Source organism: Microcaecilia unicolor, chromosome 5 (genome assembly GCF_901765095.1).
Source record: "Microcaecilia unicolor chromosome 5, aMicUni1.1, whole genome shotgun sequence".
Lineage (NCBI taxonomy): Eukaryota > Metazoa > Chordata > Amphibia > Gymnophiona > Siphonopidae > Microcaecilia > Microcaecilia unicolor.
In genome coordinates, this window is record NC_044035.1 from 107,960,953 (window position 1) to 107,985,195 (window position 24,243).

The 24,243-nt window shown below is 40.4% G+C and overlaps 1 protein-coding gene across 1 annotated transcript in view; it reads left to right on the plus strand.

Moving 5' to 3' along the window:
• WDFY4 (WDFY family member 4) overlaps positions 1 to 24,243 on the plus strand; it is a 593,767-nt gene that overhangs the window by 225,763 nt on the left and 343,761 nt on the right. Inside the window, exons 28-33 of the mRNA XM_030203170.1 lie at positions 1,333 to 1,424; positions 6,742 to 6,841; positions 8,954 to 9,159; positions 14,001 to 14,170; positions 17,299 to 17,424; positions 23,082 to 23,243. Coding sequence (XP_030059030.1) covers positions 1,333 to 1,424; positions 6,742 to 6,841; positions 8,954 to 9,159; positions 14,001 to 14,170; positions 17,299 to 17,424; positions 23,082 to 23,243 — 856 coding nt within the window. The remainder of the gene's footprint in view (positions 1 to 1,332; positions 1,425 to 6,741; positions 6,842 to 8,953; positions 9,160 to 14,000; positions 14,171 to 17,298; positions 17,425 to 23,081; positions 23,244 to 24,243) is intronic.

The window sequence follows — 24,243 nt, forward strand, 5'->3', positions numbered from 1 at the left end:
GCCACTTTTTACCACAGTTTAGTAAAAGGACCTCTAAATGACTAGGAACAATTAGAAGACAATATAAAATGTTAGATTGGGTCCATGGCTTCACTCTCTCCCCTCAATAGCATAAATGATTTAAGAATCCCCCTGCCCCTATCTGCCCCTCTCCTGTCTCTTCTGGGTTCCCCAATCTGTCAGTTCATTTTGATTTTTCTAGTTATAGTTTATATTTCATTTGGGTTTGCTATACCGCCATTAACTAACTCACAGATCACAGCGGGTGTACAATTCTAAAAACAAAGAAAACAGAAAAGAACTACAAAAATCGACAAGACAGTGTTACCAATCATTCAAGAAGCAATCTCACATACAGTAAAAGGCAGGGGAAAGAGGAAAGAAGGGGATATTGTAAGAACCGGGAAGGAAACGGTAAGGCCTTATGCAGAATTAAATGTTTGCTGATACAGCCATGCTTTGAGCGTTGTTTTGAATTTTTGTGGTAACTTTGTTGATGGGCTAACTAGAAATTAACCCTAAAAATTTTAAATCCAGCTTTTTAAAATATTTATTTCTATACAATTAAAGGTGAAGAATATGTACCAATGAAATATATATAAAAGTAGTTCTTTTATTGCATTCTTTGAGGTTCTTTTACTAGCTGTGGTAAGCACTAGCGGGTGGTTATCACAGCTTAAAAGGGTTTACCGTAGGATGCGCTCAATCGACCTATGGTAAATTCCTAATCTGTGCACACAAACCACACGCTAAAAAATATTTAAAATTTTTCATGGAGGGGGTGTGTCAGGGGCAGAGAGTGGGCATGTCTGAGCTAATCAGCATAGCTGTATTACTGTGTATTAACTGATTAGCACAGGTTAGCGTGTGAGCGCTTACCGCCTTCAAAACAAGCGTCGATAAGTACTCACGCACTAATTTCTTTTTAAAGCTTTTATTTGTACAAAACTTTTCCAACTTGAACAATAAAACATTTGGAATGGTGGTGCACTAATGGCAACATTAGCGCATGACCATTAATAGGGAAAATTGAAAATCATCTATTTTCTTTCAGCGGTAAAAATGGCCTTAGCGTGTGGGAAAAACCTGCATAAGGGCACACTAAGATCAGTTTCTGCTGCAGCTTAGTAAAAGGATCCCTTTGTAAGTACTAACATCTATTAATTGGGTTTGATTATCACTGTCAAAGTACCAAACGTACATCCATAAGAAGAATAAAAGAAGATGGTAGATGGGGGGTATTGAAGACTTTGGGAAAGAAAGTTAATAGAATAGGTAGTCTAAATTGGTAATAGCAACATGTTATCATCAAGTTTTCTCTGTTTCTCAAAGAGTTGGATTATTTCTTGTCTATACTTTGAAACCGCCTTCTGTGAAAGAGAACCAGATTTGTTTGGAAAGAGTATCAAATTTATCAAATGAAGGTAAATTCTTTTCTTGATTCTCTCTTTCTCCTTCTCTGTTAATTATCAGCCACTGACCTGGTGAACATTCTTGCTGGAATTTGATAGGTCTGCCACCAGCTTCTGGAAGTCATAAGCTGGTCGTTTAAAATATTGCAGATGCGGTGTTCCACACTAGCACCTGCACATTAGATTATCTATCTTTGCTAATCACAGTATAGCGTGGTCATTTTAGAAGCATCGAAGTGTGCAAATAGTAGCATTGATATGTGTAGATTGCATAAATGTGTAAATAGTGATTTCCGAAAGCTGCTATTTAGTGTGGAGATACACACCACACAGAGATTTCAAGGGAGTGTTGTGGGGATGTGGCTTGGGAATACATGTATATGGGGAAACAATTTCCCTGTTGGGTTTTGCACCAGCTCAAAGACAATGCACAGATGCCAAAAATATTCTGGTTTAAGCCAGAGTTTGCATGAAGGGATTGAGGGTGTAACTCTCCTTAATCCCCTATTATTTCTGCCTCCATAATGGAGGAAGAGTGGGAATTGTGTCTCACTACTTAATTGGGTAGTGCTTATATGTATAGGTTTGTAAAATGTGATGGCTACACGTGAAAGCAGCACCACTTGCACATGGAAGTTGAGAAATCACTGCATCCACGTGAAATTGCTGGTGCTTCAATGTGGAAATGCCAGTCCTTGCACATGGAAGCTGCTGAGTTTGTGCCACTAATTGTTCCATGTGTAGATTTGTAAAACAAATGTGTGTGTGTGCTGGCAAATACATGTGCACTTTTGCACGTTTTTATGCAGATTTTGCAAATGGTTCTGCACTTGGCAGAACCTTATGTAAAATACCACCAGATAACCTGGACATCTCAATTTCAAGCTCAATATTTATTTTATTTGGATTTATTAACCGCCTTTATGAAGAGATTCACCCAAGGCAGTGTACAATAGGTAGAGTTTAACATCAAACTTACAATTTTGTTAACAGAATAACAATAGTAAAAATGTACAAGTATAAGCATAAATGGAATGACAGTGGAAAATTTGAAAACAGCAAATTGAAACCTAATAAAAAGACTACCATGAAACAGAATAAAAAATATATACATTTAACAGCACTGAAATTCAAATAACATAGATATAATACGATGTCAACATAATAGTGATATCTAATAAACATACAATTAGAACATTCAAATAACATTGTTATGATACTAATACTTTTCTATAATATGGCTTACCATATAGCTGAGGAGCCAAATGCAGATATATAGATGGGGACAAGATGCGTGGTATAGAGTCAGTTGGGATTAAATAAATGGGTGGCTAAACTAAAGGCAAGTTCTTTGTACAGTTAATCAAGATATAAGGAAGTGGTCTAAATTACAGTATGTGTAGCAAGCTAGTCTAGGTGCAGAATGGGTAGTCAGTCACCCTATCTATTAAAGGCTTGGGAGAAAAGTAGAGGTAGTTTTGAGTTATACGTAACGCCTCTGGGAGTAAATTCCAGAGCATGGGGGCTACTCCTGAGAAGGCTAGCTGGCGGGTATCACATCGTACAATTTCATTTGATGAGGGAACAGATATCGATGGTCCTTGAGAAAATCTTAGAGGTCTCAAAGGTGTGCAAAGGGTAACTTATTCTTTATGTACTCTGGCCCATTTTGTCTAAGGTCCTTGAAAATCAAACACAGAGTTTTAAAATTAGCCCTGTAAGGTACTGGTAGCCAGTATAGTTTTTGCAGGAAGGGTGTGATGTGATTTCACTCCGTTACAGCCTTCTAACAGTCATGCGGCAGCATTTTGAATTAGTTGGAGTTGATGCAACCTATTTTTGGTTTGACCAGTGTAAAGGGCATTACAGTAGTCTAGTCGTGATGTTATCATGGCATGGACCACTGTGGTCAGACTTGTCTTCCCAATATATGGAGAGAAATTTCATAGCTACCATAGGTGATAGAGACAATTTTTAAAGGTTGTTTGAATTTGTGGGATCAGAGTGAGTGATGAGTTTAGCAGTATCCCAAGATTCCTGACCTGTGATTTTAGGGGCAGCTGATACTTCCCAAAAGGTATTTTGAAGTCAGGTATTTGTCCACGTATGTTAGGTACCAAAAGAATCTCTGTTTTGCTTGGGTTCAGGCAGTTTGTTGTTGTTTGCCCATACCTGAGTTCTGGTTAGTCAGTCAGACAGTTTACTTAGAGCTGTGGGTAGATCTGGTTCAATGGGTATGAGTAGTTGCACATCATCAACATAGATGTAGAATATTCTGTATAAAATGGGCCTTCATGTTTCATAATGCACTCCTAATTTTTAATTAGCACAAACAAACCTGAAATGAATTCATTGGTTAAGTGCATTCAAAACTGTGTTGATCCTCATTTCAAACTCAGGAAATTTCAATAAGTGTAAATAATGATTGCACGTAGATAGAAGGCAACATGCTTGCCGATCACAAATACAGCTTATTAAGCTAATGAATATTTGTATACAGTATCAGCAGTATTAAACTGCAGTCTGTGGCTAACTGTGGCATCCTGCTGTTTACCCCAGCAGCTGCTAATAGCTAAATTAAATTTACTAGTAGCGTAACAGATAGTCCGAGCAGCTTGTGGCATTTCAGAGAGGAAAATGCAGACTTGGCAGTTTGGAAGACAAGCACATTTTCGTTGCACAAAAAAAAAAAAAAAAATTATACTTACTCCAGAATCAGCAAGTTATTGTACATGTTGGATTTATACCCAAAGTGATGTTTATTTAAAGAACAATTCTATAAACTGGCCACGTGTGTTACATACTTAAATTTACAGAATTTAAGAACATAAGAATAACCATATTGGATCAGACCAATAGTCCATCTAGCCCAGTATCCTGTTTCCAACAGTGACCAATCCAGGTCAGAAGTACCTGGCAGAAGCCTAAATAGAAGCAACATTTCATACTACCAATCCCAGGGCAAGCAGTGGCTTCCCCACATCTATTTCAATAGTAGACTATGGACTTTTCCTCCAGGCACATGTCTAAACCTTTTTTAAATCCAGATACGCTAACCGCCATTACCACTTCCTCTGTACTGAAATGTACATGCATACATGCTGACATATAGATGAATATCTGCACATGTTTGCATGTACATCTCAGTATTCTGCCTAAGTGTTATTCTGTAAATACCCACCTAACTGACTGTGGGCATTTGCAAGGGGAGTTTACACAGAGAAGGAAGATGGGCAGAAAATAGGTGTGCCTCCCACTTACCCAGCAACTTACAGAATACTATAAGTTATGTGCATCACTGCAACATCTATACGCCTGCACTGAACCAGCTCTATGGTTTGTGTAAGTGCGGGCACATATAGTTTGAGTGTGCTGATACTGGGTTACACTTTTGCACCCAGGTTCATTATAAAAGAGGATCCTACTACATGACCTTGGGGTATCTAAGGGTTAGATCAAAACTGCTTTTTTCAGTTTCAGCTGAAACCGAAACTTTATGAAAGTTTTCAGCCAAAACTGAAAATATAGCTGAAACTCATCACCAGGTTTCGGCCAAAAACTTGAATTATGAGAATGTGGACCAGTGAGGGCCGCTGGGGTTTGTCAGAGCTTCCAGTCTGCATGCTTCTGCTAAACCCACAGTGTCCAAGTCAGAATAAAATCATTTAAATAATGAAAGACTATTTTACCTCCAAGTAAAATAGCTTCCACATATATGGATCGCAGCTAATGAAAACTGAAACAAAAAGTCATGGTGCTTTTACAGTGGCTGACTTTGCACTACACTCAGAGTGACAGCTGATGTCATAACTGCAGAGATGCAAATTCCTAAGGAGTTTATCATTCCAAATTTATAGACTTAAATCCCTACTAAAATTTTGTATCAAAGGCATTTCTTTGGAGCACTCTATTTACCATAGAAACTATTGAGGAAGATCATAACTGCAGTACAAAAAAAGAATACAGAATCCACGAGGACTACATCACTAGACCACAGGAGCGATGCCCCAACCTTGTCATTCATTTTGCAAGAAGAGCCTGAATGGGCAGGAGTAGCTGGGCACTGCTCCTGCCCCAACTACACTCCTAGACCACCAGGGATTGTAAGATAGGCCCAGGTGGAAGGGGGGGGGGGGGCTCTTGACAGGAGGGAGGGAGACAAATGGGACAAAGCACAAATTTTTGGCTTTCACCGAAAACACATGTAGCTCAATATTCAAACCCACATGGGTTAGCCTAGCTAACTCCCATGGTCTGTGCTGACCCTGGATATTCAATACTGGGCTATTTCCAGTGTCCAGCATTGAATATCCTGTTTATTTTTGGCTGGTTTGAATTTAACCGGTCAAGCCAATATTCAGCGCTATCTGGTTGTTAGAACAGGTCAAGGATATTCCACCTATTGACACAGCCATATTTGTCTGCCAAATATAGACAGCTAGATGCGGAATATCGGCGCTGACCAGCTATGTCACGTGACATAGTCAGGCATCCAGTTGGCCACTAAGCACTAATATTCAGCTAAGATGGTCGGCTATCTTGCGCTGAATATTAGCGCTTAGCTGGCTAAGTACCATTTAACCGGCTAGGTGCTGTTTGAATATCAGAGGGATGGTCATTTTTGGCTGAAACTGAAAACGTGGCTGAAAATTAAAATAATCTTTCAGCTGAATTCGAACCAGGCATTAAAGGGATTTTAGGCCGGTTTCAGCCCTGTAGCCTAACCCAAAACTGAAATTCGGTTTGCCTCTAATGGAGGTGTCCAGTCATAGAATTACCACCTTAAGGTTTGCTTCCAAATGTAGTGTATGCATTGATTTAATGGGAACAGTATGCCGTCTTCACTCTTCAGAATTCTTAGTTGTTCTCCTTTTTTCCCCCTTCACAGCATCTTAATAGTATATATTTTTTTCCAAGTTTAAAGTTTCCTTAAATACATACGAGTGGAGGAGTGGCCTAGTGTTTAAAGCACTAGTCTTGCTATCCAGAGGTAACTGGTTCAATTCTCACTGGTGCACCTTGTGATCTTGGGCAAATCACTTAACCTTCCATTGCCTGCAGGTAACTCAAGCTAAGCTTTAGTAAACAGTGGGGTTAGATTGTGAGCCCTCCTGAGACAAGGAACTACCTACTGTACCTGAATGTAACTCACCATGAGCTACTACTGAAAAATGTCTGAGCAAAATATAAATAAATAAAATACTTACATCCACATTTTATGCATATGGCTTTTGAAAACAAGTTCTGATTGAAGGTTTTGTGTGATTAAGGTTGTTTATTGACTCTAGATTTATGCCTGCACTTTTGTTATTTCCTTCTAATTTTGTAGCCCTAAGCCAAACATCTGGAAGGACAATCTGGTTACGAAACCAGTTATTGAAGATGTTGCTAGATTTAATATGTTCAGACAAAGTTCATCTGTCTTTAGAGTAAGTATAGTGTGAAGATTTTTTTAATGATCCATGCTGTGGATTTTTGTTGTTGCTTTTAGTTGATAATAAATACCTCTACAGTATCTTAACAAACTTTTCTACTTAGTATGCTGTTGTAAAAGCATATGCAGATACATCTCAAGCAGGGTGAGATCTTTTTGGAAAAAACAAGATCACAGATGCTACTAAGTGGGTCTTTTACTAAAGATTATCAAGTTACCTGCAGCAGGGCCCATAGGAATAAAATGGGCCCTGTGGCAGATAACATGCACTAATCAAGATTGTAAAAGGAAGGAACTCTTTCTTAAAAACTTTGGATACCTAAGTACTGCTATACTGGGTCAGACTAAAGCTCCATCAAGCCAACAGTGGCCAATCCAGGTCACAAGTATCTAGTAGGATTTCGAAAAGTAGATCAGTTCTATGTTGCTTGTTTCCCCAAGTCTATCTTAATAACATGAACTTCTCCAGCTCTTTTTAATTCCAGCTACACTAACTGCTTCTAACTGCTTTTACCACATCCTTCAATAATGAATTCCAAAGCTTAATTATGACTGAAAAAATATTTTCTCTAGCTTGTTTTAAATATACTGCTAAGTAACTTAGGGGGACTTTTGCTAAAGGTTCCTTATGATCCTAGTTTGTGTTTTTTAGTCATTTTCATATTTTTAAAACTGTTTTATTAATATTTATTACTTCTGTACTGTATTTCAAAGCACTATCATTTATTAAGCTCAAGAAGACATTATATTTCTGCTTGCTTAAAACCAACAATCCAATCATACGTAACCCCATCTGACTTTGGAACTGAAATGTTGATTATGGTATAAAATTTGTGGCAGATAGGGCAACCACTTTTAAACTTTTCAAAGTCTATCTCTACAAATTCATCCACTAAATACAAGTGGACACAATCACCTGCATGTACAGTATGTTTATCATTTTTACTGGGAAGATCTGTGAGCACTGCTTTGCTTTAAAGCTAGTTTTACCAATGGCCGCTACTGAAAATCAGGTGTTGCTTTTAGATATGTTTGTTTTATAATGCACATGGTTATTATGGTAATACTGTGATCTTGAACAACTTGTCTGAAATCTACTTTCAAAGCTCTGGTGAGCCATTTGGTAGCACAGAGAACCTGGAGATCTGAACTTCCTCCCCCCCCTCCACCCTATCCCACCCCACTGAAACATCAGTTGAAGGTAGACATCAAAGGTGTCAAGAGAGGAGTGCCACGGGGGCTCTAGAAAGGGGACTAATACAGGGAAAGGACTGCCCTTTAGAAGCCTATTTAGGTTTCTATATTGACTCATGGTGGGGGGGGAGGGGTGGATAGTACCAGAAACGTAGCCAGGTTTTGTCATCAAGGGGAGCAGACTGTTTGTAAAATAGACGCCAATGTGAGGCTGAAAGGACAATCCACATAGGCGCCATTTAATTCAAAATCCATTGGGGGAACACCCACTCCCCTTGCACTCTCTCCCCCCATCTATGTCTCTGAGTAGTACAGAAGGAGGACTTGTAGCCACTATTAAGACTATTAGGCAAGCAGGGAAGCCCTAATTGCAGTAGGTTGGCTTTCATTTTATAAGAAAAACTATTTAACCTCTTTAAGGCCCCCTTTTATCAAGCCACGCTAGTGGCTGCCACTCAAACGGAGCCCATTCAAACTGAATGGTCTTTGTCGGCATTACTGCACCAGCAGTTGCTAGCACAGCTAGTGATGATGAGCATAAGATGAGAGTCCACCATCATGCATTGCTCTGCCTGGAAACATAAAATGTTCATGGCTGTAGTAATGTAGCAAAATCTTTACATGCAAGTTAATAAACTGCAGTACTCAGGTACCAGTGCCTGGTAAATCATGTACTAAGACTATTTATTTATTTATTTACTTTTACCAACATCATGGTATTTTACCCCAATAGAGTAAAATGTATCTGTTTGGTAGCTGTCTTTGTTATTGCCATTAATTCAATCAGCAGATAACACTATGAGAGCAGGACTTTTTCTCTTCTACAGGCTTTGAAATATATCAAACAGCTGCAGAATTACTAACCCTGCTAAGCCAAAATAACCTTTTAGATATATTTTACTGTTTTGCACAGGAAACAAGAAGACATGTTTATGGCCTTAGGATGCGACTGGTTTCTGCTGTTTATTCAAGGTCATTTGCACCCTGATACAGTAATACTTGGGATGAAGTTACTGGTGAGATTCCTCAACAATCCCACCATAATGGTCAAGTTCAAAGAATGGCTGCCAGCAGGATACTGGATAGAAAACAGCAAGGCAGGACTGGATATTATAATGGGTATGTCAGCAATTGGATGTGAAATGATGATTGATATATAAATTGGTCAGCACAATACCATGAATGTACAGTTTGTTCAGGAATGTGTCTGTCTGATGATTCTTTAAATTACAAAGTAAAATTGGGCTATGAACTAAAGAGCAAGCAATTCTTTAACTGGGCGTTTGAGTTTACATGCCACTTGCACTATATAATACCAGCACTTTCGTGGGTAGGTGTACACTTATGTGCATAAGTGACAGCAAATCAACTAAGCAAAATAAGACCAAAAATAATATAATGCCTCTTTATCGCTCCATGGTGCCACCTCACCTTGAGTATTGTGTTCAATTCTGGTTGCAGTATCTCAAAAAAGAAGAGTGACCAAAATGATAGAGAGGATGGAACTGCTCCCATTTGAAGAAAGGCTAAAGACGTTAGGGCTCTTTAGCTTGGAAAAGGGATGGCTGAGGGGGGATATGATTGAGGGTCACAAAATCCTGAATGATGTGGAGGTGAATTGATTTTTCATTCATTCAAAAATTACAAAGACCAGGGAACACTCAATGAAATTGCATGGAAATACTTTTAAAACAAATGGGAGGAAATATTTTTTCACTCAAGGAATAGTTAAGCTCTGGAACTCGTTGCCGGAGGATGTGGTAATGGCACAGTTAGCATTTCTGAGTTTTAAAAAAAGGTTTGCACAAATTCCTGGAGGAAAAGTCCATAGTCTGTTATTGAGATGGACATGGGGAAGTCACTGCTTGCCCTGGGATTGGTAGCATGAAATGGTGCTACTAATTGAGTTTCTGCCGGGTACTTGTGTCCTGGATTGGCCACTGTTGGAAGCAGGATACTGGGCTAGATGGACGATTAGCCTGACCCAGTATGGCTATTCTTATGTTCACTGTTCTGTAAGGGTGTGAGTTTGTGGCATAAAAGGTAACTGCAAGGGGGCATTCACATGGGTGGAGCACGGCAGAGACATGGGCAGCGCTGCCACTTACGTGCACAACTTACAGAATATATCAAGTTTCACTGCTTAGAAGCTGGAAGGTTAACCCCCTGTTTAGAACTGGCTTACTAATCTCTGGTACATCTCTAACATGGAAAAGATTGCAGATCAGAATCTGCTAGATCTTTGGACAAATGAGAGCAAATATCGAGTCCTCTTCTTCATCATTGCTCTTGAATGGACATCATGAGCTTCTTTACATCCTAGGTGTTGCCTAGTCTGTTGTTGTTGACAGCTTCCTCTATAGTTGGGAGTTACTAAGGTTTAGGGATTTCTTGCAAGAGGATCTTACGAGACTGGGAGACTGGGCATTCAAATGGCAGATGACGCTTAATGTGAGTAAGTGCAAAGTGATGCATGTGAGAAAGAGGAACCTAAACTATAGTACATGATGCAAGGTTCCATATTAGGAATCATCGCCCAGTAAAAAGCATCTTGATGTCGTCATTCATGATACATCAAAATCCTCTGTTCAGTGTGCAGTGGCATCTAAGAAAGCAAATAGAATGTTATGATTTATTAGGAAAGGGATGGAAAACAAAAATGAGAATATTATAATGCCTTTGTATCGCTCCATGATGTCACCGCACCTCAAATACTGTGTGCAAATCTGGTCACCACATCTCAGAAAAAGATATATCAGAATTAGAAAAGATACAGAGAAGGGCGAGAAAAATGACAAAGGGATGGGATGACTTCCCTATGAGGAGAGGCTAAAGCGGCTAGGCCTCTTCAGCTTGGAGAAGCGATGGCTGAGGGGGAGATATGATAGAGGTCTGTAAAAATACTGAGTGGAGTGAAACAGGTACATGTGAATCGCTTGTTTATTCTTTCCAAAAATACTAGGACTAGGGGACACACAGTGATTGGACTACTAAGTAGTAAATTTATAATGAACTGGAGAAGACTGGGCAGATGAAATTTAATGTAGACAAATGCAAAGTGATGCACATTGGGAAGAATAATTTAAATCGTAGTTACCTGATGCTAGGTCCACCTTAGAAGTCAGCACCCAAGAAAAAGATCTAGGTGTCATTGTACACTTAAAACTTCTGCCCCAAAAAGCAAACAGGATGCTAGGAATTATTAGGAAAGAGATGGTAAATAAGACCAAGAATATTATAATGCTTCTGTATCGCTCCAAGGTGCGACTTCACTTTGGGTATTGCATTCAATTCTGGTTGCCATACCCCACCCCCACCCCCAAATATAGTGAAATTAGAAATGGTTCAAAGAAGAATGACCAAATGAGGAAGGTGATGAAACTCCTCCTTGAATAAAGGCTGAAGAGGTTAGGGCTCTTCAGCTTGGAAAAGAGACAGCAGAGGGGGGAGGGATATGATTGAGGGGTACAAAATCCTGAGTAGTGTAGTATGGGTAAAGGTGAATCAGTTTTTTACTCTTTCAAAAAGTACAAAGACTAGAGGACACTCAATGAAGTTACATGAAAATATTAGGTATCAGTTCAGCCCAAGTTCCCCACACATACCACCCCAGCAGTAACCAGACAGTGTACAGTCAGTTAGTGCTGATATTCAGTGACATTGTCTGTTCCCATTCAGTTTTTTCTTGAGTGCTGACTCTTGAACCCTCAGCTACAGCAAGAAAAATCTGTGTAGTTAGATGTTAGTCTATGGTTGTTTCTGGCTGCATAGATGATTTTCCAGTTTGATCTCAAGGTGATCTTGGCTTCTAGGTAGAATCACTATAGTCTTCAACTTTTTCCATTTGTAGAATATTTGTCATACTGTACATTGATGGAGCCATAAATGTTTAGATTCCTATTCAAACAAATCCTCACAAAGAACAACCATATCTGAAACAACTAATTATTACTTGGCTTGGTTATCACTCTATTTACCATTAACCTTCTCTTTGCTTCATGTACAATTTCTCATTCATAATAGATTTTCTAAATATTAAACATCCATAGCTATCCCAGTACATTTATGATACCGTATTGTAAAATTGGATTCTTAAAACAAATTACTTTCTTGTGCATTATTCATTGTAATATATCCTATACTGTTTATTGTAAGGCACATTGGACTCAAACTTGTTTGGGATAATGTGGGATATAAATGTCACAAATAAAATAAAATAATATCTTCTTTTTCGTAGGCTTTTTGATATTTCTTTTGATGATAGCATGATAGTATCAAATTGAAAACCTGGTTGATCTTTATATAGGAGATGATGCTCAAAATCACTCTTGCTGATTTACTTTGCATGGTGGTTTACTTGTTATCCAATTATATAAGCATCTGATTCTAATTAATTATGCTAAGGAAACCAAGGGCTCATGTGCTATTTTACACACTGATTCAGAATTAATCATATATGTTCATACTTTTTAAGTTATAGTCACCAGAAATACAGAATTGTTTGACTTATACTGGTTTTATTTGCTTAAGAAAATACTGGGTCTAATAGAAAGAACTTATTATTCTCACTTTTACACATGCATCTTACAAACGTTTTGTGAGCACTGTAGCTAAATTTTTAAAAAATAAAATATTGTTGATTTTTAGCCAAACAACATTGATGCAGTCTGGGAGTAAGCTTATAAAGGATTTTTCACACATAAAGACCTTTTACACATGTAAAAGGTCTTTATAAAATTAGCCCAAGGTTATGTGTATAAAAATACATGCAGTATCACGATGGTGCATACTATTAGACAACCTCCCTTAGATTCTGTATAAGGTAAATAAGTGCTAACAACCAATTATTGATGCTGATTGGCACTCATTAAAATGTATGCACTCATCTGGCGCCTTGCTATTCTAAACGGCAGGGCGCCATAACTCCCATAGTGTGTATTCCAAAAGGGGGCGTTGCAAAGGGAGGGACATGGGCTTGTCAGGGGCATTCCAGAAAGTGGCACATGAAGTTATAGAATAGTGCCTCGTGCATCTAACTTGGGCACCAGCATTTATACCATGTTTCAGGAGGTATAAATCTGGTGGCCAAAGTTGGGTGCATGAATCAGCTCTATGTAGGATTCTGTAAATGGTGGCACTCATTTTTGAGTGCTATTTATAGATTTCCCCCCCCCCCCCTCATGTGTAGGTGTGTTCATGGGCAGAGTCATGGCTGACACATAGGGCCCTGTTTCCTAAGGTGCACTAGCGTTTGTAGCACGTGCTAAACATTAGAGACATCGATAGGGTGTCTCTAGCCTTTAGCATGCGGTAATCATTAGCACATGCTAAAAACGCTAAAGCGGCTTAGTAAACAGGGCCCATAATTAACAAAATATACAAGTATGTGGATACTTTATAAGTAACTTGCTCCCAAGCAGATATAAATGTCTGTGACTTTTGACAAGGCCCAATTTCTGTACCTTTGTCTCTAGTATTTTATAAAGGCACGAAAGTGTCTATATGCCTTTATAATATAGGCTGAAAGTAGGCACCTGCATGCCTTCAAGACCTACTCAACCTCTTATAAAACTATGATCTGTGGCTAACTTAATTAGAAGTGTTTGGTAAGAAAATGTCCTGCATATTCAATTAGCAAATATTTAAATAAAATCCTCGACAACAGCTGTTTCTTTCTGAAACAATAATGTCTTTCTCTAAAGGATTAAAACTTTAAAAGGAGTTGCCTTGTTTGTCTGCTGTAACAAAATTGACAGAAGCAGGTGACACCTAATTTATTGAGGCCTAAGCTTTCGAGGACCAGAGTCCACTTTGTCAGATGCTTCTTAAGTGCTTTCCTTAATTATACATCTGAATCTTACACAAGGAAATAAGGTAGGGACAAAGTCTTTAGAATGCAGCACCATTAGGTTTTACAGAATATGCTATCTTGTCAAATGTTCTTCTTTTCTTCCTATTAGACAACCTAAAATGTCATCCTGTGAGAGTTGAGGAAGGAATCCAGTTGATTTCTGGATTTGAGATACTGCAAATTATGCTGAGTCATCATGTTCACATTCTGGAAATTTATCCGCTGGTGTTGGGGCTGTTCCTGCAGACTCATTTGGATGAGCTAAGTGGGGAGTGCCGAGTGAGTAACCAAAAAAGAAATTCATATAGAAATGTAAGCAAGATAGTGACAAATGTAATTGTTCTTTTGGCCTGTAGAGGTGTTTTCATCTTGTTTTACATCAGGAAGGTTAGAAACATAGAAACATGATGGCAGATAAGGGCTGTATGGCCCATCCAGTCTGCCTATCCTCAGTAAGCACTAGCTCCTCCTTTTCCTAAGAGATCCCATTTGTCTGTCCCACACCTTCTTAAACTCTGACACAGTCTTCATCTCCACAACCTGCATTGGGAGGCCATTCCACGCATCCACCACCCTTTCTGTGAGAGTGTTTCCTCAGATTCGTCATAAGCCTATTTCCTCTTAACTTCATCTTATGTCCTCTTATTCCAGAGGTTTCCTTCATTTGAAAAAGGCTCACCTCCTGTACATTAATGCCACTAAGGTATTTAAACGGCTCTATCATATCCCCTCTCTCCCACCTTTCTTCCAGCGTATACATGTTGAGGTTCATGAGCCTGTCCCTATATGTTTTATGACCAAGACCACTGACCAGTTTTGTAGCTGCCCTCTGGACTGACTCCATCCTGTTTATATCTTTCCATAAGTGCGGTCTCCAGAATTGCACACAGTATTCTAAATGGGGCCTCACCAGAGACTTGCACAAGGGCACTATCACCTCTTTTTTCCTGCTGGTCATCCTGCGATACACGACTATATGAAGTAACAGTTTTCTTGCTAGAAAATAATTGCTGAGTCATGGGTAGCTTGACTGATTGAACTGATGGAGGTTTCTTCTTTTTCATCTAGCCCCCATTACCCTTTTAGCATACACCTTGCAATTACCCCTGCTTTTAGGAGATGGGATGAAGCAGGCATGTGTATTCATAGCTTAACATACAACCTGACATATTAATCACATAATAGATGTTTGAAAACCTCAGAATTGTTTTCACATATTATGAATTGCCATATTATTTCTCAGTCTGTTACAAAATGTGTTATTGCTGTTTATGGGATGTCCCATCCCAATAGTGGAACTGACTTTGGTCCTCTGACCCTTTCCAAGAAGGCCTTTTCCATCAGGTTTTTTTTTTTTTTTTTTTTTAATCTCAATCATTTTTATTGATGGTTAACACAAACAACAACAAATACACGACATGGTACCATAAACATACTCCAATACCAGATGTCGAAATTAACAGATACAAAGCCATCGAACATTTTCTCCCCAAGTTTCCCCCCCCCCCCTCCTCTCACCCCACCCCTACCCGGCCTTACACAGCTTTCAGCTTCTCTGGTACACATAAACTTCTGCATCGGCATACCCAAAATCAAGATGCACACCAGGCGTCCCTGTTCTTATAACCCCCGGTGGGCCTTCCGTAACACGTACTTAACCAATCTATTGTACAATTAACCATAGTATTCCAAGTGCACCATAATCCCTTTGGTAATAACGAGTCTGCAAACTATCCAGGCGCGTCCAACACCCCCTAAAATGGCTTGAATGCAATTCAACTGGCAAACCAGATACCGTTCATGGAATGAAGGTTACAACATGGCTTCACCAGTTTTTATGTAAACCATAAGTCAGTAGCTCTCTGGATCTTGTCAATGTCTATGTATCTGGGTAGTTTTGATGGGCACTTGGGAAGCAGGCTGTGACAGTACATACAGTACTAGAGCAGTTGTAGTAAAAAAAAAACAAACAAAAAAACACCTCTTACCTTTTCCTCCCTTCTCTTCCCCATTCCCAATCCACCAGCCCATATCAACTAAGACAGAAGAGAACTTATTCTGATTTAGAGTTAATTTAGTTAATACAACTTATTGTCAATTTTTTTTTTGTCCTGGATTGTTACTGAAAAATGTATCAGGATAAGTGCAACAACCATGTAAGTGTTTCTTTTCTTTCTCATATTGACTTGTAAATGAGTTTACTTTGGAAAAGAATAAGAAACATAGAAGCATGATGACAGATAAAGGCCACATGACCCATCCAGTCTGCCAATCCTCTGTAACCCCTAATTATTCCTGTTCCTAAGCGATACCACATGCTTATCCCATGCCTTTTAAAATTCTGGAACAGTCCTCGACTCCACCACCTCCACCGGGAGGCTATTCCATGCCTCCGCCACCCTTTCTGTGAAATAATACTTCCTTAGGGTACTCCTAAGCCTATTCCTTCTTAACGTTGTCTTATGCCCCCTCATTCCAGAGCTCTCCTTCATTTGAAAAAGGCTCTGTTCCTGTACATAAATGCCCTTGAGATATTTAAACGTTTCTATCATATCTCCTCTCTTCCAGCGTATACGTGTTGAGGTTCATAAGCCTGTCCCTATAATTTTTGCATTCAAGACCGCTTACTAATTTCATAGCCGCCCTCTGGACCGACTCCATCCTGTTTATATCTTTCCGTAGGTGCGGTCTCCAGAACTGCACGCAATACTCCAAATGAGGCCTCACCAGAGACTTATACAACAGCACTATCACCTCCTTTTTTCCTGCTGGTCATTCCTCTCTTTATGCACCCAAGCATCCTTCTGGCTTTGGCTGTCGCTTTTTCTACCTGTTTGAAAGCTTTAAGGTCGTCAGACACAATCACCCCCAAGTTCCGCTCTTCCTTTGCACACTGAAGCACTACACCCCCTATACTGTACCGTTCCCTCGGATTTTTGGGATTAAACCTTAGTTGCCAAATATCGGTCCATTCCTCTAGCTTCACTAGTTCCTTCCTCATGTCATTCACACCCTCCAGGGTGTCCACCCTGTTGCAGAGTTTAGTATCATCACAAAACAATGCACTGTCAGGCTAGAGCTTCTTCAGTGTATCACCTTTGCTACTTCAGGGGATCTTTTACTAAAGATTAGCTTGTTATCTGCAGCAGGGCTCATAGGAATAAAATGGGCCCTACTGCAGATAATTCGAGCTAATCTTTAGTAAAAGATCCCATCAGTTTGGCCAATGAATCATAGTATAAAGAATAATCTATGTTGATTTTTATCCTGTGAGATACTGGAGTCTTCTGTATGCAGTAAGCTTTGCCAGATTATTGACCTGGCTTTTGTAAATTCGCTCTTACTCTGGAGAAGACACAAGTAAAAGCATATCATCACTCACAGGCAGCAATGTTGCTTTGTTTCAGGGAAATCTTGATCTGATGCTACAGTGGGTTTTGCAGATGCATGACAAGGATCAGGTCTTAAAAGTTGGCCTGTGCACAGAAGCTGCCCTGTTGCTGCTTGGGATTGTGAAAGCAATACTAAATAAGGTAAGGAGCTGTTCTGGTTATGCTTGTAAATTGTAGCCTAGTGTGAAGTTCACATTGTAAATTTTCCTAAACTATACTGATCATTTAGATAATTCCTGTACTTATTATTTTGGTTTAAAAACAGGAAATCTGCTTCTTTATCATTAGAAAAGAATTGTTGATGGACTAGGTATTTGTGAAATAAAACTTAAATAGATGGATTTTAACCTGATATGAGTCCAATATCTATCTATTTATCTATACACACATACAAAAATGATAGCTATAAATAAAGATATAGATATATTGTAAACGGGACCGCTGCACCAGTAGGGGGAGGAAGGAAGTCTCCTCCCCAGGATTAATCCGAGCCCCACAAATCTCCACCAGCAGATACCTTCAAATATTATTTTCTTTTTATTTTGTTTCCAAGTTACAAACAAAAGCTTCAATCCAGCCCTGGGTTAGGACTGCCCCAGGCAGGGTTGTGCTGCCCCTCACCCAGCAATCCAAAGTCTCTGCCCTTTCTTGAGGGCTGCCATAGTCCCCTTTAAAAATACTTCATTTTCAAAGTACGTATCACAAGCCGTGCTGGCCTTTCAGCAGGATTGTTCCCTCCTGTCCAACCAGGGTTTCCAGCTCCCACCATTCCTTCGTTCGTATACACAACAAACAGGAGCAGCTGGGGAACCAGGCTTATGACTCTTCCAGCCCTCTGCCCTTCCCCCACAGCAAACAGTTCAAATCAAAACAGGCTTCTTCCTTACAACAGGTTTTAAATCAAAACTTTTAAACACATAGCTTTCCCCCTTTAGGTGCTACCTTCCTCAGGGCTCTCCAGCTCCCATTCCATCCTGCCTTCTGCTTCTTGCTCCCTCTTTAACCCCCTCCTCCACCCAATACATCCCCTCTTCCTCCTGCTTCTCACCCCACCCTTCCCTCTACAGGTGGGAGGCATTATGTATTGATTACGGAGCCAGGGGCAGGGTTGCCAGGTGGAAAATTTTTTTCCAGCCCACTGGAGCCCAAAAAACAGCCCAAAAACCGCCCAAACACAAACCCCGCCCCTGACACCCCCGCCCCCGCGTCATCACCCCCGCCCCCGCCGTCATCAACCCCGCCCCCGCCGTCACCGGCCCCGCCTCCCACGTCACCGGCACCGCCTCCCCGTCATCGGCCCCGCCTCTTACGTCATCGACCCCGCCTCCCCGTCATCGGCCCCGCCTCCCACGTCATCGGCCCGCCTCCCACGTCACTAACCCCGCCCAAAACGTCATTAACCCCACCCAAAAACGTCATTAACCCCGCCCCCCCGCGGCCGAAAAAAACCGCCCGAAGCACAAAAACCAGCCCAAAAAACCGCAACCCGCCGCGGGCAAAAATTTCCCGCGGCGGGTCGCGGAAAACCGCCCAATTGGGCGGTAAAACCGCCCACCTGGCAACACTGGCCAGGGGAACTGGGCTTCTTCCTTCTCCCTCCCTCTTGTGGTCAGAGTTGGTATATAGCCATCTTGTCTATCCCTGGGGCTCCCCTTGCTGAGACGGGCAATGCATTCTGGGAGACGTAGTTCAGGATTTTGTTGTTTTATTTTGTACCTCTGGGCTGTAGCCTTGTCACAATATTTTATATATAGTCACCTCATAGAAGGTATGCAGTGAACCTTTTGACACAACAAAAAATGGAAGAGCTGGTTGGGGCCAGACTGCCTATCCCTTTCTAGGATTTCTTCACCACAGGCAAGAAAGGCTCGAACTGGAAGCTTTGAAACAAGGCTTTTATTAACAAAACTCAGCATCCATACTTCTGGCATAGTACTGGCTCAATATTTCAACACAGCAGCTTTACTCAGTTCTGATAAGCTGACACATGAAACTCAGGCATATTCAATTTAGTAGGCTTCACTGATTGGCAGCATAAAGTCACAAAGATCACTTATTGGCACCAAAGGGAGTTTTGGATTGGACACACTTCTGAAAATCTCACTCTATTCCTTTCCTCCGCTCTGTGGTACTTCTCTCCAGCCCCCTTAGCTTCTGAAGGTCAACTGCTATAGCTGTCTTAATCAACTGCTGCTTTTAACTTTTAGGCTGTTTGCCTTTTCTTTGGTGGGCTCCTCCTGCTGTAATTCCATAGAGCAGTCTTTTCACTAATTAGGTTTTACACCAACAAAACATTTGGAAAGTTTCTTTTATGTTCAGCTCTCATCTGTCTGGCCATTACTCTCAGAGACAAAGTACCTGTATATTATAATATGTAAACTGCATTCGTTGTACCATAGAAAGGCAGTAAATCAAGTGCATTACCCTTACCCCCTTACCTTTTCTACCAAGATAGTAGCCAACACTGAATATCTGAATAAAACGGTCAGTGGTGGAACTTATCCAAATGATGGCAATATCAGTTGGCTATCCAGATAACTTATGTGGACAACTTAGGGTAATGTTCCCATATATTGAAGCCTGACCCCCTAGCAGTGGTATTGTGGTATTAGCACTAGAGGTCTTGGTGGCCATTTTAGATCCTGACAACCATGAGGTGGGAGCAATTAGGTATCGCATCTCTCCTAATAGGCACTAGAGAGCTTAGAAAGCCTGGGGACTGTGTTGAGGAGGTGTGGGGTAGGGGGGCTTGTGGCTCCAGGCTGATTCTTGAGGCACTCAAGCCTGGAGGGATATGGGGGAGGCAGCCATATGTCAGTCTCATTACCACACTTGGGGCCTCTGGGGAGGGATGGAGAGGGATGGGGCTGGTAATGTCAGGATGGGGTTGGTGATGCTGGGATAGGAGCAGTTAATGTCAGAAGGGGGACTTAAATTTCAGATCTGCAGTCAGGGGAGGGGGTTAGGGAGATTTATATTATGATGGGGGTTGCCTTTATGAGGGGGGGGGGTGGGAACAGGGCTGCCGAGAGACTAAGCCGGGCTGCCGATGTCCCCTCGCCGATGCCCTCGACGCCTACCCCCACCGCCGCTGCTGCAGTAATCCCCGGTCTCACCTGCCTGCCCTCGGCTCCATCCTTCCCTCACTGTGTCCTGCCCTCGTCTGATGTAACTTCCAGTTTCTGCGAGGGCGAGGCACAGGGAGGGCCCGAAGGGAGGTGATCTGCCTTTCCAAACGGAGCTGAGGCGCTGCCAATTTTAATGCAGGGGGCCCAGTGGCGGACGGAGCTGAGGACAGGTAGGTAAGATTGAGGACTACAGCGCCGGCGACCTACCCCCCCCCCCCTTGGATTATCCCATTAAGGCCAACATTCATGTTTTATGGGTCCAATTTATCTTTTGCTGTTAAGTGCTGCCACCAACTCTCCGCTAAGATTTAGTATGTCCATTCCTTCTAAACAGGATTCCTTTGTGTTTATCCCATGCTTGTTTGAATTCCATTACCGTTTTCATCCCCATCACCTCCCGCGGGACTGCATTCCTTGTATCCACCTTGTATCTCTCTGTGAAAAAATACTTCTTGACATTACTCCTGAGTCTGCTCCCCTCCTGCACAGGCAATTTAAGCAGGCAGGAGCCTCTACTGCCCGGTTAAATTATTTTGAATATTGACCCCGAAGCGTTTTGCATTTTCACGGTTTGCATCTCATTATTATGTTTCCCATGGTAACCTAAACTAATTTGCATTATAGTAATATTATCTATGTTATAGCTATTTAGGGGGCAAGTCTACAAGTGGGTGCCTTCATTGAGGTGTCCCAAAGATGCACAGTAGAAGCCTATTCTGTAATGGCAGGTTCCATTATAGTTTATAGTTTATTACATTTAATATACTGCTCTACATTATTACAGTAACAAAGCAGTTTACAATACACTTATTATTTAAAAAAAAAAGAAAAGGAAAAGGAACGACGATAAAATAGGAATGTCCATGTAATTCATTCTAAAAACATACCGCTTTAATAGAAACATTCAATCCCCCAAACATGCAGCTGGAAATGCAACATTAAACAAATGAGCTTTCAAAAGATGCTTGAAATGAAGTATGCAGTGCTCTGACCGCAGGGTTACAGGAATCTTATTCCAAAGATCCAGCTCCACCACATAAAAAGCCCTCTTACGTGTTACAACCAATTGAGCCTCTTTAATCCCTGGTACTACCAAGCATAAGGCTTCCAAGGATTGTAACTCTACCCAGCACATATGATTTTACTAATGCTGCTAGGGGCAGCGGCACCTGCTTATAATATGTCTTATGCATCAAAATGAATCATTTAAATAGTATTCGGAAGCACACAGACGACCATTGAAAGTGGATGTAAAGCGGGGTTACATAGTCCTTTCTATCTAGTCTGCCTAAAATACGAATTGCTGAGTTTTGCAAGGTTTGATGTTTTCTGAAACGATGCAGAGGTAAACCTATTTGGGTTGCATTAGCATAGTGTAGCTGAGTGATAAAGCATATGTGAAATATTGAATAGAATAGAATAGAATACCAGCATGACCTGGTATTGGCATGCCTAACATTTATACCATTCCTATAGCATGTATAAAAGAATGGGCATTGTCATGAGAGTTTGTGAAAGAAAAAAACTCTCTGTTTAGAGGGCTTGAAAAAGTTACTCTAACATGCAGTGCACTATAAGATAAATGATTTTTCAGTATTCCTTTTTTTAAATAGCAGTGTATTATCATATTATTGCATATATTATAAGTGATTATGATTTTGACACTTAAACACTGTTTATTGAATTGTGGTGTGGTGGTTGGAAATGACCCAGTGATGTAGATTTCCACATATATTCACCTTTGAGGTGTCCTTTGGTGCATACTATACGAGTCACTGGAACAATCTGAGGGCATTTCCTTTAGTATATTAATATGTTTTAATAAAATTATTGAGTACATGTTATAGGACTACTGGTTCAAATTTTGTATTAGCTAAGTACCTGTCAATTTGTGAAGGTTATATCATATGAACAGACTGGTATGATTTAGAACTATTACATTGGTAACATTTATACCAGCCATAGACCTACAGGTGCGTAAATGCAGCAGGGAAGCTTGTAAACTACAGTATGCTCTAAGTTATGCATATAACTGGAAGCCTGCCTATGCTTTGCCCATGTACCTGCCCTCCCCCACTTACATTACATACTATGTGAGTTAGGTGCATCATTGCAGAATAGGTGCCCTGCTGGCACTTTTGTGGATAAATGTAAACATGCACACATATGTGCTGGTATACGAGACATGTGCACAAGGTGTGCATAAATGTTGGCCCCTAAATTATAGAATTGCCCCTTTAACACACCTTAAGGGGCAAATAATGTATGTAGTTGCTTTAATGCACCTTAGTAACTACCCCTTAAATGTAGGAGTCCAGCTCTAATCAATTTTCCAAGGGACCAATTTAGACAACTAATTTTCAGAGTCAAGACTCCTAAACCTTTTGGATCATCTTAATAACTTTTTCTTCTTACTGAAGGCTACATAGCATCTTTCATTTGGAAGACAAGGGTCAAATTCCAAGACTTAAACTGCTAAAGTAATATATAACCTATTATATTGCTATGAACAAAGTTTGCATAATTAAGTAATCATTGCTTATACCGAGAACCTACAGAGGATATTTAAATGTCTGTACATATGTCATAAGAACAAAGTAGTGGCAGAAGAGAAAAACAAATTGTGTTGAAAGATAAAAGGAGTCATTTGTCAGTGTTCTGTATGTTTAGCCTTCCACAGGTACTGAAGACTCGTGGGAAATTACTCACCCAGGCAGTGTGATGCAGTTCTTCTGTATAATATATCACAGCTATCCTTGTGATCCTGTTTGGATATCTCCTGAATTTCTACAGTCTTTGACCGCTGTGATCTCTTCTTCCGGAACACATATGGTATGATAAATTGAATTGCAACTAATAGGCCAGTGATATTTCCTTGGGGTATTTAGACATTATGAGGATAGTTTACACATAGAAAGCGGGCTATGCAAAATTTGTTGCCACATGCACACAAAAAATTATATACAGGGAGTGATCCTACTTAAAGTTTGGTGGCGCTGTTGAGCAGAGTTTAGTGCTGTCATATACACCTTACAAAATAGCTTGACAGACATACGTTTATGTATTTACACCTGTTCTGCAACAATAGCTTTGGAAGGGAAAATAATTGTGTGCTTCCCCTTTTAAAACTGGCAGCTTTTTATACATATAGGGCCAGATTCTATGTAAGGCTCCTAAAAAAACTTCATGGTAAACATTTACGCTTAAGCGTATCCTATAAGTGGCACCTAGATTTAGGCTTGGCATATAGAATTTGCTTAGTTAATATCCCAGCACCTAAAACCACATGCCTCCATTCACATCAATGAAAATGTGGTGTAAATCCCTGCAAGTAGATTTACGTGCACTGTGCCATATTCTATACTTGCGTAAATATTTTGGAATGCCCATGAAATGCCCATTTCCCCGCCCATAGCCATGCCCCTTTTGTACTGCGTGCATTAGAATTTAGGCACAGTTCATTACAGAATACACTTAGCGAGTTGTGCATGTGAATTCTAATTATTACCAATTAGTGCTTATTATTGCTTGTTAGGTGCTGTTATATCAATGCTGATTAGCTGTTATAGAATACGCCTAGATTTCAGTGGGGATCTCTAGGCACGCTATGTAGAATCCGGGGGATACAGCTGGATTCTATATATCATGCCTAAAAATTTGATGCCTAGGAGTATTCTATAAAGTATACCTAAATTTAGGTGTGGTTCGTGGAATGTTCCTAAACACAGGCGTAGTGTATAGCATACACCCAGTGCCCTTTTCCTACAACTATATTTAGTTGCTGCCATTTAGGCCAACTAAAAACTGGTGTAAATCCCGATGCCTAATTTGT